Raw genomic sequence first — 17718 nt, forward strand, 5'->3', positions numbered from 1 at the left:
AATATTCACCTGGTGGTATCATTTATTTTCTTTTTCATATTTTGCATGATGGACCAGATGTCTAGAAAAAGAATGTTGGCAAACCAAACGTTTTTGTGTAAAGTAAATACTTACAAAGGTGGAAAATTACTGGTGTAAACACATACAAAAAACTTCATAGTGTACAGATCCAGTCTTGTTATCAAAATGTCACTAGTTATCACATAGTTCTATCAATAACACACACTGATCTAACCTATCACAAAATCATTTGCTTTAAATAAAAGTGCACTGTATCACAGATATTACAATGTACAAAAAGAAGTTAGAAGACGTTTACTGTTGCAGGTCTGTAACAATTGCCTAGAAAATGAACTATAAAAAGGGGCATCTGATTTTGTATGTAAACATAATTGAATATTTACAAATAAGAACAAGCCAAGCTTGTGTTTAGGTCACCACACTTTCAAACAAACCTGCTCTTCCTGCCATCCTGCAATACTATTTCTGTAAACAATGTACTAAAGAAATGAGGCTGATTATAACCCTGTTAAACACAGCAGGTATCGGAGTAATACCGTGTTTTAATTTAAACAAAGCTTTTAACTTTTATTCCTGTCTTTTAACACATTTGTCATGATTTTTTTCTGTGATCATTTATTTTCTTGTTGGGTCACGTAAGTGTAGCCTATGCGATCGTAACTTTGTCTGTCTGTGCGTGCGTGTGTGTGTGCGTGTGTTTGTGTGTGTGTATGTCTGTGGTAGAAACTCTAACATTTGAAGACGTCACATTACATTGACGTCACATTATGACGTAAGAGGGTTAGACGTCACGCGAAGGAAGTACTGAAAGTCTCGGTCATTATTATTTTGAGCGGGCCGAGACTCTGTTGGCAGTCGTGTCCCTGTAAGTAGGCTACATGCAGACAGACAGATCTAGATCTAGTGTCTCGCTTTCTTGCAGTTTCACCTATGCTCTTTCTGTGTGTGTGTGTGTGTGTGTGTGTGTGTATGTGTGACGGAGTGATTGAGTTTGTGTTACTGTTTGTCGATTTCTTACGTGAGCCTTGATGGCTTCGCCTCTTGTGTTCATTTTGTGCACATGTGTTAGTGTTACCGTGTGTGTGTGTGTGTGTGTGTATTTGTGTATTTGTGTGTGTGTGTGTGTGTGTGTGTGTGTGTGTGTGCGTTCATGAGTCTGTACTCGTATGTGTGTGGTGTGTGTGTATTTGTGTGTGTGTGTGTGTGTGTGTGTGTGTGTGTGTGTGTATGTGTGACGGAGTGATTGAGTTTGTGTTACTGTTTGTCGATTTCTTACGTGAGCCTTGATGGCTTCGCCTCTTGTGTTCATTTTGTGCACATGTGTTAGTGTTACTGTGTGTGTGTGTGTGTGTGTGTGTGTGTGTGTGTGTGTGTGTGTGCGCGCACGCGTGCATGAGTCTGTACTCGTATGTGTGTGGTGTGTGTGTATTTGTGTGTGTGTGTGTGTGTGTGTGTGTGTGTGTGTATGTGTGACGGAGTGATTGAGTTTGTGTTACTGTTTGTCGATTTCTTACGTGAGCCTTGATGGCTTCGCCTCTTGTTCTTGTCTTCTTGTTTACTACCGCGTCAACTTTAGTTTCTGTCATATATCTTCCAATACAATTGTCAGTAGCTTTCCTGTGATGAAATGTTTCGTTTTTGTGTGTGTATCTTTCTTTGTCCTTGTCACTTTTTGTCGTCATATCCGAAAATCCGTTTTGGCAAGTGTTTTTTCACACAGCAAGTTTATTTCTTTCCTTCCTTTTGTTTCTGCTTCTGGGCTTTTTCTCGTGCGTTGGACAGGTCGTATTTAAAGCCTTCTCGTTTTGCCGCTGACTCTCTCTTCTGCACTGTTTTCATAACCTTCTGCTGAAGTTCATTGCGGGTGAAGGGCCGCATCTCATCTTCACTCGCTTCACTGCCGTCGCTTTCGTACTCATCTCTGATGACAAAGAAAGCACAGGTTTTGTGAGGAGAAAATTTGCAGAAGTTCTAAAGTAAGAGAGTTTTATTGCTGTTCAAAACAAAATGAAATGATTTATGGTTTGGAATAAACACATTATCAATCAATCAATCAATATGAGGCTTATAATTGCGCGTATTCCGTGGGTACAGTTCTAAGCGCATGGATTTATTTATTTTATTTTATTTTTATTTTATGCAATTTATATCGCGCACATATTCAAGGCGCAGGGATTTATTTATGCCTTGATGGAATTTTTTACACAATACATCACGCATTCACATCGGCCAGCAGATCGCAGCCATTTCGGCGCATATCCTACTTTTTCACGGCCTATTATTCCAAGTCACACGGGTATTTTGGTGGACATTTTTTATCTATGCCTTTTTACAATTTTGCCAGGAAAGACCCTTTTGTCAATCGTGGGATCTTTAACGTGCACACCCCAATGTAGTGTACACGAAGGGACCTCGGTTTTTCGTCTCATCCGAAAGACTAGCACTTGAACCCACCACCTAGGTTAGGAAAGGGGGAAGAAAATTGCTAACGCCCTGACCCAGGGTCAAACTCGCAACCTCTCGCTTTCGAGCGCAATTGCGTAACCACTCGGCCACCCAGTCCACTTTACCTTTAACTTGGGAGAACATTTTCAAAAAAGTGAGAGATAGCTTGCTTTTTTCACGAAAACATTGTGAGTTAGAAACCAGACAATTCCAAGCAGTTTGAACCAGCTTGGGCCTGGTATCAAATTCTAATTTTTCACACCAACTCTTTGTGACTATGGGGCTGATGATGCTTCTGAAAGTGTGTGAATTATTAGGTGTTGCAGTTTTTCTTCCAGGCTGGAGTGAGTGATCTCTCTTTAATAAATAGTATCCACTGGAACCCCCCAATTTAAGACTTCCTCCCTTTTAAGGGCGGGGATATAGCTCAGTTGGTAGCGCGCTGGATTTGTATTCAGTTGGCCGCTGTCAGCGTGAGTTCGATCCCAGGTTCGGCGGAAATTTATTTCACAGAGTCAACTTTGTGTGCAGACTATCTTCGGTGTCCGAACCTCCCCCCGTGTACACTACATTGGGTGTGCACGTTAAAGATCCCACGATTGACAAAAGGGTCTTTCCTGGCAAAATTGCTTAGGCACAGTTAATAATTGTCTACCTATACCCGTGTGACTTGGAATAATAGGCCGTGAAAGGTAAATATGCGCCGAAATGGCTGCAATCTACTGGCCGTATAAAATTTCATCTCACACGGCATCACTGCAGAGCGCCTAGAACTGTACCCACGGAATATGCGCGATATAAGACTCATTGATTGATTGATTGAAGACCTGATTTTCTCAGCTTTTCTGTTCATAACCTATAAATTTACCCCCATTTTAAGACTCCCTCCTTTTTAAGACCTTATATTTTTAGATTTTTCGGGGGTTTCACTGTATTAAAAACACACAATAACGCTTTAGTCACTCACCCAACAGCGGGGGGGAAGATGGGGATCTGTGGCTGAGGAGGTGCAGGCCCCTCTCCCAGCAAACCTGGCGTCTTGGGTTCACGCTTGTCCTCGGCCTAAAATTAACAAGCCAAACGGTCAGTCAATATAAAAACATACAAAACACACATCACAACCCACATCACAACTCAAAGCACACTGCTGATGTTTTAAAGTCAAGTCTCAAAAACAGAGACGGTAATTAGTTAATGAAATTCTCATTTAAAACACAATGCAAATTAATTATTCACACAATTTCCAAGAGAGAGAGAGAGAGAGAGACAGGCTAGCAGACTGACTGACCACAAACATGCTGCCATGCACACAAACACACCTACAGACTATTTCAAACCCCGACTTGAAATACAGTCAAACATGCCCTTGCGACCACCTCTCGAAAACGACCACTCTGAAAGATCCCAGACAAGTTTTTTTTCTATATAATTCACCTTTCCATTGCAACCACCTGTCTATATAACGACCACCTGTCTATATAATGACCACCTGTCTATATAACGACCACCTGTCTATATAACGACCACCTGTCTATATAACGACCACTTGTCTACTAAACGACCACCTGTCTATATAAGGACCACCTGTCTATATAACGACCACCTGTCTATATAACGACCACCTGTCTAAATAATGACCACCTGTCTATATAACGACCACCTGTCTATATAACGACCACCTGTCTATATAAAGACCACCTGTCTATATAACGACCACCAGTCTATATAACGACCACCTGTCTATATAACGACCACCTGTCTATATAACGACCACCTGTGTATATAACGACCACCTGTGTATATAACGACCACCAGTCTATATAATGACCACCAGTCTATATAACGACCACCTGTCTATATAACGACCACCTGTCTATATAACGACCACCTGTCTATATAACGACCACCTGTCTATATAACGACCACCTGTCTATATAATGACCACCTGTCTATATAACGACCACCAGTCTATATAATGACCACCTGTCTATATAACGACCACCTGTGTATATAACGACCACCTGTGTATATAACGACCACCAGTCTATATAATGACCACCAGTCTATATAACGACCACCTGTCTATATAACGACCACCTGTCTATATAATGACCACCTGTCTATATAATGACCACCTGTCTATATAACGACCACCTGTCTATATAACGACCACCAGTCTATATAATGACCACCTGTCTATATAACGACCACCTGTCTATATAACGACCACCTGTGTATATAACGACCACCTGTCTATATAACGACCACCAGTCTATATAATGACCACCAGTCTATATAATGACCACCTGTCTATATAATGACCACCTGTCTATAACGACCACCTGTCTATATAACGACCACCAGTCTATATAATGACCACCTGTCTATATAACGACCACCTGTCTATATAACGACCACCTGTCTATATAACGGCCACCTGTCTATATAACGACCACCTGTCTATATAACGACCACCTGTCTATATAATGACCACCTGTCTATATAACGACCACCTGGCTATATAACGACCACCTGTCTATATAACGACCACTTTTGATTGGTCCCTTTGGTGGTCATTATTGACAGGCTCCCCTCACACACACACACACACACACACACACACACATCCAACACCAACCTTCAGTGTGATGTAGGTCTGAACGGCAAGTAGTTCGTTGGTTCTCTGCTCGATAATACCCAGATACTGCAGCATGTTGCCCTCGGTTACCCCTGTTGCTGCCCCCAACATGTCATCGATGGCCGATCGGTCACAGTTGATCTTGTTGAACAACGACTCAACACCTGCAGTGGATTGTTGGAAACAAATGTGTGAGTAAATGATACGCTTCACTATTTTTATGTGAATCTTTTACTTTTCTACTTTTTTTCAATTTTGAGAACACTTTATGTTTCATGTATTTGACAGTGCTTTGAATTTACAAATCAACACTCAGATTTACCCATGAAAGCTAATGCCTTTTTGGGTGTTTTTTCCCCAAAGATGGAATGTGGCTGCTCATGCTGATGTCATTATGTGTGCACAGAATAATACCACCTCAAGCACTTAATTCTGAGTGCAAAAAAGATACATAATTCAGATTGTAATGATTTTCAAAACTGTATCTGAGGGAATAATTCATGCGTAATTCAGATTGCAGTGAGAAGAAAGCAACATTGCTACACTTTTCTCTCCTTCCACCATCCCTTGTAATATCCCCACAATAACGCTGACAGCCATAATAAACATTACACTGGAACCCACCCACCCCTTTAAAGACCTCCCAACATTTTAACAAGTCGCGCAAGGCGAAATTACTACATTTAGTCAAGCTGTGGAACTCACAGAATGAAACTGAACGCACTGCATTTTTTCCCAATGACCGTAGTCCGCCATTGTGCAAAACGGAGTGAAACTGATGAGCCTGTTTAGCGCGGTAGTGGTTTCGCTGTGCTGCATAGCACGCTCTTCTGTGCCTCTCTTCGTTTTAACTTTCTGAGCGTGTTTTTAATTTTTAATCCAAACATATCATATCTATATGTTTTTGGAATCAGGAACCGACAAGGAATAAGATGAAATTGTTTTTAAATCGATTTCGGAAATTTAATTTTGATCATAATTTTTATATTTTTAATTTTCAGAGCTTGTTTTTAATCCAAATATAACATATTTATATGTTTTTGGAATCAGGAAATTATGTAGAATAAGATGAACGTAAATTAAAAAAAACCATTTATTACAATTTTCAGATTTTTAATGACCAAAGTTATTAATTAATTTTTAAGCCACCAAGCTGAAATGCAATACCGAAGTCCGGCCTTCGTCGAAGAAAAAATTTCAATCAATTTGATTGAAAAATGAGGGTGTGACAGTGCCGCCTCAACTTTTACAAAAAGCCGGATATGACGTCATCAAAGACATCATCAAAAAAATGAAAAAAACATCTGGGGATATCATACCCAGGAACTCTCATGTAAAATTTCATAAAGATCGGTCCAGTAGTTTACTCTGAATCGCTCTACAGACACACACACACACACACACATACACCATGACCCTCGTCTCGATTCCCCCTCTATGTTAAAACATTTAGTTAAAACTTGACTAAATGTAAAAAGGAGGGAGTCTTTAAATGAGGGTAACCCCCCCTCCCCCCTCTTTTTAAATCTTTTTATCTTTATTGGTTCTTTCATTTATTTCTATTCCCTTTTCTTTTTTTATCAAAAGTTGGGTTTCTCGCATGCCCCTACAAATGGCTTTGCTGTAAGGGCGTAAAACTTAAATTTCTCTCAAACTAATGGGGGTAAATTTACAGAGGTAACACGAACAACAAACCTTAGAAAACAGGGTCTTAAAAGGGAGGGAATTTTAAACTGGGGGGTCTTAAAAGGGGGGTTCCACTGTAACATCCCTGCATGCACACTGATGGCCATAATTAACTTTACAGTTTAATGCCAGGAGGGCGTCAAACTTAAATTTCTCTCTAACGGGGGTACATCTTCAGAGGTTACGAACAAACAAAAACAGAGAAAACAGGGTCTTAAAAGGGAGGGAATTTTAAACTAGGAGGTCTTAAAAAGGAGTTCCGCGCGCTGTAACATCCCTACATGCTCACTAATGGCCATTAATTAACATTACCGTGGAACCCCCCTTTTTAGACCTTAAAAAAATCTGAGAAAATCAGGTCTTAAAAAGGAGGGAGTCTTAAAATGGAGGTAAATTTACAGAGGTTATGAACAGAACATCTGAAAAAACAAGGTCTTAAAAGGGAGGAAGTCTTAAATTGGGGGGTCTTAAAAGGGGGGTTCCACTGTACCTGCTTTAAGCTGGTCCAAGATCTTGGCGACTTCCTTGTACTTCTGCTCATACTCATCGGCCTCTTGGTGTGCGCAGGTCTGTTTTTCCTCCAGCTGCTTCAGGATGACCTGTCTCTGTTCCTCCAGCTCTATGCCTTGCTGCTTGAACTTCTCTATTTCGTCCTTGATCTGTGGATGAGAGACACAAAAGAAATTGTTGATAGCATATTGTCTTCCTGGAGGTAGAAGGTCACTGCAATTCACACACCAGAGAAGTGAAAATCGTTGTGGAAAGAACTGTAAAGAATTTGTCTGAAGTGTATTCTATGTCTATCTCATTTTTTCCCACAAACACAAGCCCAAGAGCATGTATGTACCAGTGTAAAGCACTCCCCGCCCTGCCTACACACAGAAACAAACAAACAAGCACACACACACGCACGCACACACACACACACACAAAAACACACACACACACACATTCACAAACACACAGACACATTCAAACACACTCACAACATAAATCCCTATCACAAGACATGTTCGCCTGGTTTTACTTACTCCTTGGATCTCATCATTCAATTTTTCAATCTCATTGTTCTGCTCATTGACGTAGTTGAAGAGGGCAAAGTTCGTGTCCTCCACCATGATGAAGCGGTTGACGAGAAGGTCAAGGTCATCTTCCCCGGTCATCTCCTTGATCTTCTGGAAGGCGGCTTCGTACGTCTCCACTGAATCTTCCTGGCTCTCCTTCTTCTTCTCTGCCTCCATAGCCTCTGTTGATGACAGTTTCATAACTTTAGTGTTTTCTTGCCGCTGATTTATAATCCTTTCCATTGCCCTCTTTCTCCACATATACAAACTAACTAAATTCAACACTCCAATCATCAACTCACTCTGCTTCACTCTCCAGGCCACCAATTGGGGGTCTTCTTGCCTCTCTCGCCCCTTGATGCCAATTCTTTTCTTTCTTTCTTTCTTTATTTGGTGTTTAACGTCGTTTTCAACCATTCAAGGTTATATCGCGACGGAGGGAAGGGGGGAGATGGGATAGAGCCACTTGTCAATTGTTTCTTGTTCACAAAAGCACTAATCAAAAATTTGCTCCAGGGGCTTGCAACGTAGTACAATATATTACCTTACTGGGAGAATGCAAGTTTCCAGTACAAAGGACTTAACATTTCTTAAATACTGCTTGACTAAAATCTTTACAAACATTGACTATATTCTATACAAGAAACACTTAACAAGGGTAAAAGGAGAAACAGAATCCGTTAGTCGCCTCTTACGACATGCTGGGGAGCATCGGGTAAATTCTTTCTCGTCCCAACCAATATGGGACTGCCCCTAACCCGCGGGGGGCCTTGATGCCAATAAACTCCTCGAGCTTGCATTCATGGTCGATGATCCCTCACCAATCCCCATCCCCCCTCCCCTCCTACCTACTGCAGTTTATCCCACACCTGACGACAAAGGTCTCATCCTTTTGAACAGTCCCTTTGACTGCCCTACATTCTATTCCAGAAGATGGCACACTACATCAACTCCTGACCTAGCCTTCTGCACGGAAGACATGCACCAGCTAACCAGCAGAGAGGTCGGAGAACAGCTAGGTGGAAGTGACCATCGGCCAGTCTTTTTGACCCTGGGCATGGAGTCCTGCAGTGAAGCTTCCTTCCCACGGTGGAACTACAAAAGAGCGAACTGGTTCCTCTTTAGACACCGCACCAGCGAACTCACCAAAGACATCAGAGTCGAGGGTCGAGACATCAACATGGTGGCGAAGGACTTCAACATGAGCATCCTCAGAGCAGCGCGTGAGTCCATTCCCAGGGGTGCCAGGAGAGACTATAAGCCCTACTGGAGTAATGAATTGCAGGAACTGGATGATGATCTGGCAGACGCCAGAAGGGAAGCAGAAGTCAACCCGTCACAAAACAACAACATCCGCCTCCAGGAAGCCAAAGCCAAATTTCTCAAAAAGAAGCTACAGGCAAGACGGAGAAGCTGGCAAGAGAAGACAAGCTCTCTGAACCTTGAGAAGGATGGCAGAAAGCTCTGGAGGCTCACCAAGCAGTTGAATGATGAGAACACCAGCAGAGGAAAGATCACATTAGAAGAGAACGGGAAGGTGCTAACTGGAAAGCATGCTGCCAACCAATTTGCTGAAAGCTATGCAGCTGAGAGCAACCTCCATGTTAGCCCCGAGAAACAGAGAGAAGCAAGAAGAGAGAAAAGAGAGAGACCTGCCAGACAGTCGACAGTGGACGCCATGAGTCAACCACTCACACTCCACGAGCTGCACTCAGCTCTGAAAAAGTCAAAGGCGAAGAAGTCCCCTGGCCCAGACGGCATCACCAACGAGATGCTAACCCACCTTGGTAGTGCAGCAGAGAACAAGCTACTCGAGGTCTTCAACAGCAGCTGGCAAGAAGGATCGCTACCACAACTCTGGCGAGAAGCGATCATGATCCCCATCTTAAAAAAAGGGAAGGATCCAAAGAAGGCCACCAGCTATCGCCCAATCAGCCTCACCAGCTGTGTTGTGAAGACCCTGGAGAGAATTGTGAACGAGCGCCTCAGATGGTACCTGGAATCCAGGAACCTCCTCGCCCCTGAACAAGCTGGATTCCGACAGTTCCGCAGCACTGAAGATCAGGTCACTTACCTGGTGCAAGAAGTTGAAGATGCCTTTCAGGAACAGAAGCTGGTCTTCGTCACCTGGATAGATCTTCAGAAGGCCTTTGACAAGGTCTGGAAAGATGGACTCCTTGTAAAACTGCTGAGGAAAGGCGTGTCCAGCAACATGTACCAGTGGATTCGCTCTTACCTCTATAACCGCAGGGCAAGAGTTAACGTCGACCAGACCAAAAGCAAGAAGTTCCTCCTTCGTCATGGCGTCCCTCAGGGCGGAGTCCTCTCCCCAACACTCTTCCTTCTCTTCATCGACGATCTGGTGTCTGAGATGCCCAAGGGGATCAAAGCTGCTCTCTACGCAGACGACCTTGTGATCTGGTGCAAGGAGGAGCACGCAAGTACTGCCACCTACAGAATGCAGCAAGCGGCAGATAGGCTGAACGCATGGGCAGAAGATTGGTGCGTCTCCATCAACAAGGAGAAATCCTCCACCACCCTATTCACACTGTCGCCAAAGCAGAAAGCCGGAACCATTAGGCTTGGTGGAACTCCTCTGAGAGAGGATGAAGAAGCAACATACCTTGGTGTCACCTTTGATAGACGGCAGACCTGGAAACCACACATTGCACAGGCAGAGACGAAGGCCCGGCGCAAGCTAGCCATACTCAGGAAGCTGGCAGGTACCACCTGGGGAGCGAACGAGAAGATACTGAAGACAGTATACCAGGGAACAATCAGACCCCACCTCGAGTACGGCTCCACAGCGTGGTCAACCTCAGCCAAGACAAACCTGCAGACCCTTGACCGTGTGCAAAACCAGGCCCTCCGACTCATCACCGGTGCAATGAAATCCACGCCCATCAAGGAAATGGAGAAGCTTACCACCATCCAACCCCTCTGTCAGAGAAGAGAAGCCAAGACTATGGTACAGGCCGAGAAGCTCAAGTGCCTACCCGACCACCCCATGAAGCACAGACTGAGCAACCTCACCAAGAACCGGCTTAAGCGGAGCAGTTTTGTACACGAGAGCAAGAGACTTTCTCGACAGTACAGGGAAGTCCTTCCACAGAACACTCTACCTCTGACTCAAGAAGAAGAGGAAACCCCCAAGGCAACAGAGAAACCAGGCATCCAGATCTGCACCAGTGTTCCACATGTTACCTCAGGAGAAGATCAGAATGACACAGCTCGACAGGCACTCACCTTAGCCCTGATCGACGAACAGTACCCAAAAGAGGCGTGGATCCATGTATACACCGATGGATCAGCAACTAACGCCGTGCTCAATGGAGGTGCAGGCATTCTGATCCAGTTCCCTGGGGGACATACAGCTACATCCAGCGTTGCCACTGGCAAACACTGCACAAACTATAAAGCAGAAGCAGAAGCTCTCATGCAGGCCGCCTCCTTCGTTCAGGACTCCGCAGACCCTTGCTACCAAGTTGTCTTCCTCTCGGACGCCCTTTCAGTCCTTCAGGCCCTAGAGAACGACAAACTCCCACAGCTGGCCAAAGCATTACAGATGGTCAGACAAACCAGAAGAGTTGTCCTCCAGTGGATACCAGCACACTGTGGGATACCAGGAAATGAAAGGGCAGATGAGCTGGCAAAAGAAGGAGCCGTGGAAGACCAACCTGAAAACAGTGTCAGCTTTAGTGAGCAGAAGACAATCATCAAGGCATTGATGAGGCCAAGGACAAACAGAGATGACTACCACACAATGTCCAGAGAGCAGCAAGTCAACCTCATCAGGCTGCGTACTGGCCACAACAGGCTCAATGCTCACATGAACCGAAAGTTCAAGCTGGCGCCATCACCAACCTGTGCCTGCGGTCAAGAGGACCAAACAGCGGAACACATCTTACAGCGATGTCCCTTACTAGATGAGGAACGAAAAGAAGTGTGGCCGTCACCAACTCCCCTGCAGACCAAACTATACGGCAGTCGACAGGAGTTGGAGAAAACGACAACATTTATCACCAGTGCTGGACTGATTGTGTAACCTCTGCAAACGCCAAGAAGAAGAAGATCCCACACCTTAATTAACTCACCCTTCTTCTGCCTCCAGGCCACCAGCTGGGGGTCTTCCTGTCTCTCTTGCCCCTTGGTGCCCATGAACTCCTTCAGCTTGCGGTCGTGGTCGATGATCCGGACCAGCTCCTTCATCTCTGTGTTGTGCTGCTGCACGTCCTTGTCCGACTTCTCCTTCAGGATGATCATCTTGGCCTGGGCGTCGTCTCTGAAACACGCAGGATATGTTTGATGCATAAAGGCTGATTTTTAGCGAAATTGTTGACTTCTATAGAGACTCGCAACCAATTGAAGCAAAGCACTAATGAACACTCTCATGACATACTTTGACTGTTTTCTTCTGTCCATTGTCCTCTGATAAAAGGGGCACTTTGGAAGTATATAAATTCAAGGGGACAACAGCAGCAGTGACTATGCTGTGCTTACTATAAATGTGTTGCAACTAGAGCATTGCTTGAAGCAGCATATATGGCAACATGAGCACTGCTTGTAACAGTGCAGGGCCAAGAGGATGTTGGCCTTTAAGAATCAATTGTTTACCTGGCATCGTAAGCAGCAGTAGATTTCTCTATGACCTCTCCCATCTCACGACGAAGGCTACGAAGCTCTTTCTCCAGTTTCTTGTACAGCGTCTCAAAGCGTTTGTGTTCATTCCTCAGGCTCTCAATCTCGTCACGCAGCTGTGCGTTTCTGCTCAGGCACTGGTTGAACCGTTTCTTGGCCTGCAAGTGATGAAGAAAGTTCAGCATCATTATATGTGCACACAGTGGAACCCCCCTTTTAAGACCCAAAAAAAATCTGAGAAAATCAGGTCTTCAAAAGGAGGGAGTCTTAAAATGGAGGTTAATCTAGAGGTTATTGACAAAAAGTCTGAAAAAGTAAGGTCTTAAAAGGGGGGAGGTCTTAAATTGGGGGGTCTTAACACTATTGTGACTAGCACTGCCACGGCGTTAACGTCCTGCCTGCCCAAGCTTGCCACCAAGAAACTTCCCAAAAATCAGTAACTGAAAAGAAATCTGTCTTGCAAGCTTGAATTAAGTCCAATCACCACCAAATTTTGTGTACTAATTCAAAAATGGATGCCCAGTTCATTCGTGCTATTTATAAGTTTGTCACGCGATTTGTTTTAGCAAAGGGGGGTGAAAGGGGGGTGAAAGGGGGATAATTTGTGTTTTTTAACGTTTTTTTGTGTGTGTTTTATTTTCCACTGCTTTTTTTAAAAGTTATTTTTTAACAGAAAGTATTATAAATAATGTTATAACCAAACAAGGTGTAAAACCTATGAATTAGCTGAAATATTGTTAACATTGTACACAGAAATAAGGAGACAGTACAAAGAAAAAAACAAGCAAATCACGCATTCACTCACAGCATCCTGACTCAAATGAAACAAAACTGTAACACTCACCAAATGATGTCTAGGTAATCCATATTGAATATAAGTCACATTTTCACAACAAAGTACCAACTGTACACATATGAACAATTCCAAAAGGATTTGAAGGCTCCAGCCATCCATTGTTATCAGTGCTGCCACGCCCCCATAGCTCCTGCACGATTCCGAGATACATGTTCGTCTAGCAGTATCACCCCCTACCACGTGTAGTTGCCGACTCGTACTAGCAACAACGGGACTGTTTCTTCCTCAATATCACTGCTATTATCGCTTTCTTGAGGCTAAAACGACACGATGTATCATGATCTACAGGATCCTCAAGATCCAACATCCGGAGAATCTCCTCCCGTGACAAGGCTCGCCTTCGATTCATTTTTTTTGTTCAAAAACACCACGCAAATCTGCACTAATTTGATCAAGCCGGAAGAGAAAACCACGTGTATCAAGGGAAACAACTCAATTTATTGCAATCTTCAAAAACCGGGAAGCAATCACGAGTCTTGTACCTTGTATGACTGGTACTGAAAAATGCGCGTCCCGTCCATGGGCGTGTCAGCGCGGTTACTGATTTATCAGTGTCCCGTCGCGAAAGTGTTAAGAGGGGGGTTCCTCTGTACTCTTTTGTTTTGACATGAAACCAAGGGCATGAACACTTGAATCACCTTAAGGGGCAAAGCCAGTCAAATAGGAGTGAGTTTGGCCTACAGAAATAAAACTTTGTAAAAACAAAAGTTGGCAACAGCATACCAGGTGCTAGCAGCAGCCAGACCCTGTCACAGGCAGCTCTCTACCTCTCCCCTCTCTGCTGTCTACAGATGTACCAGAAACGTTCAGCTACCATAAATATCTCATGCTCAAAACAGGGAAACAACTCCTTCAATGCAGATCTCGAGAATGTTGCTGTGAAAGGGGGACTACTGCTTTGTCCTGTCACACTCACCACCCCCACGTGAATGAACTTTGTTCCCGAAATTTCTGAACCCAGACCCACCGATCCAGATGATTCTAAAGTCCCTCACAGGTTTGTTCGATGGGAACAGCACTGAAATTTACCAGGGGCCATAACGGAATTCCTTAGCATACCAGTTGGAGCCCCATCCATACTCGTTAGCAACAAATGTTTTCGGTTGAAACCCATTTGTACCGGGTCCTTCTCCTAAAAGCGGCGAATGGCTGCCTAAATGGCGGGGTAAAAATGGTCATACATGTAAATACCCACCCGTGCAAAAACAACATGAGTGTACGTGGGAGTTTCAGCCCATGAACGCAGAAGAAGAAGAAGAAAATACCTGGTCCAGTCTGTTCTCCAAGACGCGCTGAGTTTTTACTGTCTGTGTGGTGTGCTGACTGGACATGTGAACGCCGCCCATGTTCTTGTGCTGTTCTTTGATCTTTAACTCCCACTCCTTGATCTTGGCGTCCAGCTCCATCTGCTCTTGCTTCGATTCATCAATGTCTTTTTCATGTTCATCTGAAAGCAATCAATCAACCAATATGAGGCTTATATCGCGCGTATTCCGTGGGTACAGTTCTAAGCGCAGGGATTTTTTTTATTTTAATTGTTTTTTATGCAATTTATATCGGGCACATATTCAAGGCGCAGGGATTTATTCATGCCGTGTGAGATAGATTTTTTTACACAATACATCACGCATTCACATCGGCCAGCAAGAATGGCGTTGACCCAAAATGTCCAGTGCAAATCTGACATGTGGTCATGCATGGAAGCAACTTATGATTTCATTTAATCCCTGCATCCTTCTGCTCAGTTACATGGAGCCCCCCCCCCCCCCCCCCCCCCTTTGAGACCCCTCAGTATAATTTTCTATTCACAACGCTTGCGAATTTACCTCGATTTAAAGACTCCCTCCTTTTTAAGACCTGATATTCTCAGATTTTTTCAATTCATTCATGTGGAACATAAGCAGTCTACCACTTTTGGATTACTGTGGTATAAATGTTCAAATATCTGACCTTTAGCCTCCAGCAGAGTAACTAGTGTGTCTGTGTGTTCTTCGTCCCTCATCTGGTTGGCACGGGATTCTGCCAGTCGCAATTCCTTCAGCAGCTCTTGTTTCTCATCTTCTAGCATCTCCATCTCTGACCTGGTAGACAAAAGAAGGCAATGAGGAAGTCTTGAATCAGGGTGGGGATGTAGCTCAGTCGGTAGCGCGCTGGATTTGTATCCAGTTGGCCGCTGTCAGCGTGAGTTCGTCCCCACGTTCGGCGAGAGATTTATTTCTCAGAGCCAACTTTGTGTACAGACTCTCCTCGGTGTCCAAACACCCCCTGTGTGTACACGCAAGCACAAGACCCAGTGCGCACGAAAAAGATCCTGTAATCCATGTCAGAGTTCGGTGGGTTATAGAAACACAAAAATACCCAGCATGCTTCCTCCGAAAACGGCGTATGGCTGCCTAAATGGCGGGGTAAGAAACGATCATACACGTAAAATTCCACTCGTGCAAAAAACACGAGTGTACGTGGGAGTTTCAGCCCACGAACGCAGAAGAAGAAGAAGAAGAAGAAGAAGAAGAAGAAGAAGAAGAAGAACACCCTGGGGACCGGCCAACAGTGTCCCCACGTTGCAGGTGGCCTGCCATGACAGGTTTATTTTGGTAAAGATAATAGACAAAGGGACAGCAGAAGTTGTCCTTTTCGGGGAGGTGTCCTCTCATTGGAGGGGCCACACGTCGCAGGTACCACTGTATTTTAAGGTCTGAGAAAGTAAGAGAAGTAAGCTCTCCTCAGTGGCCGGGAGGTTGGTTCCACATAACTCTCATGTACTCTTATTGCACATGTCCAATGCATTTAGATTGCTTATCTCCCTTTTTTTTCTCAGAACAAGAATTAAAGGTTCGTTATCATAATTTTTAATCATAGACACACACAAAACCATTGACAAGTACATAAACCTGCTGATCTTTGAAGTCGATAGGCACATAAATACTTATAAGATAGTCACAAGAACTGGTTAGCTCAGTGAAGCATTCACTACTCGAGTTGAAATAAGAGTAATTTGTGAGCAAAATAAAACACTGGGAATCAAGACTGTCAAATGTTATACTTTCTTCGTGTCAAGATCTGTGAGAAGGATTGTTCAGCAGAGGTTTCAGTTCGTGACACCTGCTCTCTCAGATTTCCCTTTCATAAAGTTCATAATATCATCCCATGAAGAAAAAAGAGAGAAGTTAACTCAACAAGTAAGCCAGGAACCAACAAACCAGTTAACATGTCAAACATAAAAAACAACAACAGCACAGCAACAACACACACACACACACACACACACACACACACACACACACACACACAGACCACACACACACACACACACACACACATACTTCTGTTTGCGGATCATGTTCTGTGACTCCTCAGTGTAGGCCGCTCGGTCGTTCTCCATGATACGAAACTGTCGCTGAAGCCGGACCAGCTCTGCCTCTGCAATCCCCTCCATCTCTCCGTCGCTCATATCTGAGCGAGCTGAGCGTGAGCGTGGGTGTGGCATCTTGAGATATCTGCCAAATAAATTAATAAAACTAAAGTAAACACTGTTAATGTACATTATTGCTTATGAGTTGAGTTTTTAGTATTTTTATCATGGGTGAAGCATTGTGTCAAATTTTTGTTTCAGTATAAAATGTTAAGATCACTTTACTTGTGAGATGAGTATCTGAGTAAGGTGTCTGCCAAGTTTGAAAATCAATGACAGGCAATTACTTTTTCATCCATCTTCATCTCTCTTAATTGTTATGTGTGCTCATAAAACTAATTGCAACTGATACTTGAATGCATATCAAAGAGAATGTAAAATAAATCTGATAGAAAGGGGGATATTTAAAGTTACAAATACATGCTTTGGTGGACAATTGTCCTGTCAATGATTCAAGGATGAACATTTGAAAATAAAATAAAAGGGAGGGAGGGAGGGGGGGGGGGGGGGCTATGCAGGTCCTACAATATTTTGTTGGCTTAACTACATTAATTTGTTACAGTATTTAAACATAACAGTCCATTATGAGTGTCTCTTCGCCCTACATTTCTTCTATAACAGAGAAAAGTGACATTATTTGTTAGCCTTCAGTGCCCAGGTGCAAGTGCACAGGTCAACATATTTGTTTACCTGAGATCGTCAGGTGTGAGGATGTTACTCTTGTCACCTGCAGATGTCCTAGATATTATACAATAGATACTCGCTGTCGGAAAAAAGCAACTCAAAACTCGTGAAACAGCTACAAGAAAAGTATTTACTTACATTTACACGCACAGGATATTAAGAAAATATGACGGAATGCGAACCCTTGATCGGGCACCTGCTGGGATAATGCATACAAGCTCGTGGTAACTAAGAGCAACAAGACAAGGGAAGTAACTCCGGTGTGTCTTGCTTC

The 17718-nt window shown here is 43.7% G+C and overlaps 1 protein-coding gene across 1 annotated transcript; it reads right to left on the reverse strand.

Annotated features, from left to right (window-relative positions):
• Positions 1-1556: 1556 nt before the first annotated feature.
• LOC138978131 (coiled-coil domain-containing protein 63-like) lies at positions 1557-17683 on the reverse strand. The gene is made up of 11 exons (XM_070350780.1): positions 17583-17683; positions 16672-16845; positions 15299-15429; positions 14614-14795; positions 12469-12650; positions 11949-12136; positions 7822-8036; positions 7281-7449; positions 5105-5268; positions 3434-3528; positions 1557-1942 (listed from the first exon to the last, which is right to left on the reverse strand). The coding sequence occupies exons 2-11, from the start codon at positions 16833-16835 to the stop codon at positions 1747-1749; spliced, it is 1686 nt and encodes a 561-aa protein (XP_070206881.1). The 5' UTR covers positions 16836-16845; positions 17583-17683; the 3' UTR covers positions 1557-1746.
• Positions 17684-17718: the final 35 nt, after the last annotated feature.

The sequence above is a fragment of the Littorina saxatilis genome, linkage group LG10, assembly GCF_037325665.1.
Source record: "Littorina saxatilis isolate snail1 linkage group LG10, US_GU_Lsax_2.0, whole genome shotgun sequence".
In the NCBI taxonomy this organism is placed as follows: domain Eukaryota; kingdom Metazoa; phylum Mollusca; class Gastropoda; order Littorinimorpha; family Littorinidae; genus Littorina; species Littorina saxatilis.

Excerpts from the sequence above, each read along its gene's own strand:
- LOC138978131 (XM_070350780.1), bottom strand. The coding sequence starts at position 16,835 with ATGCCACACCCACGCTCACGCTCAGCTCGCTCAGATATGAGCGACGGA. Across the intron at positions 8,037-11,948 it reads GGCCTGGAGGCAGAAGAAGG|AGGCTATGGAGGCAGAGAAG; the intron begins GTGAGTTAATTA and ends TGTCATCAACAG. Across the intron at positions 7,450-7,821 it reads TGAATGATGAGATCCAAGGA|ATCAAGGACGAAATAGAGAA; the intron begins GTAAGTAAAACC and ends TCTCATCCACAG.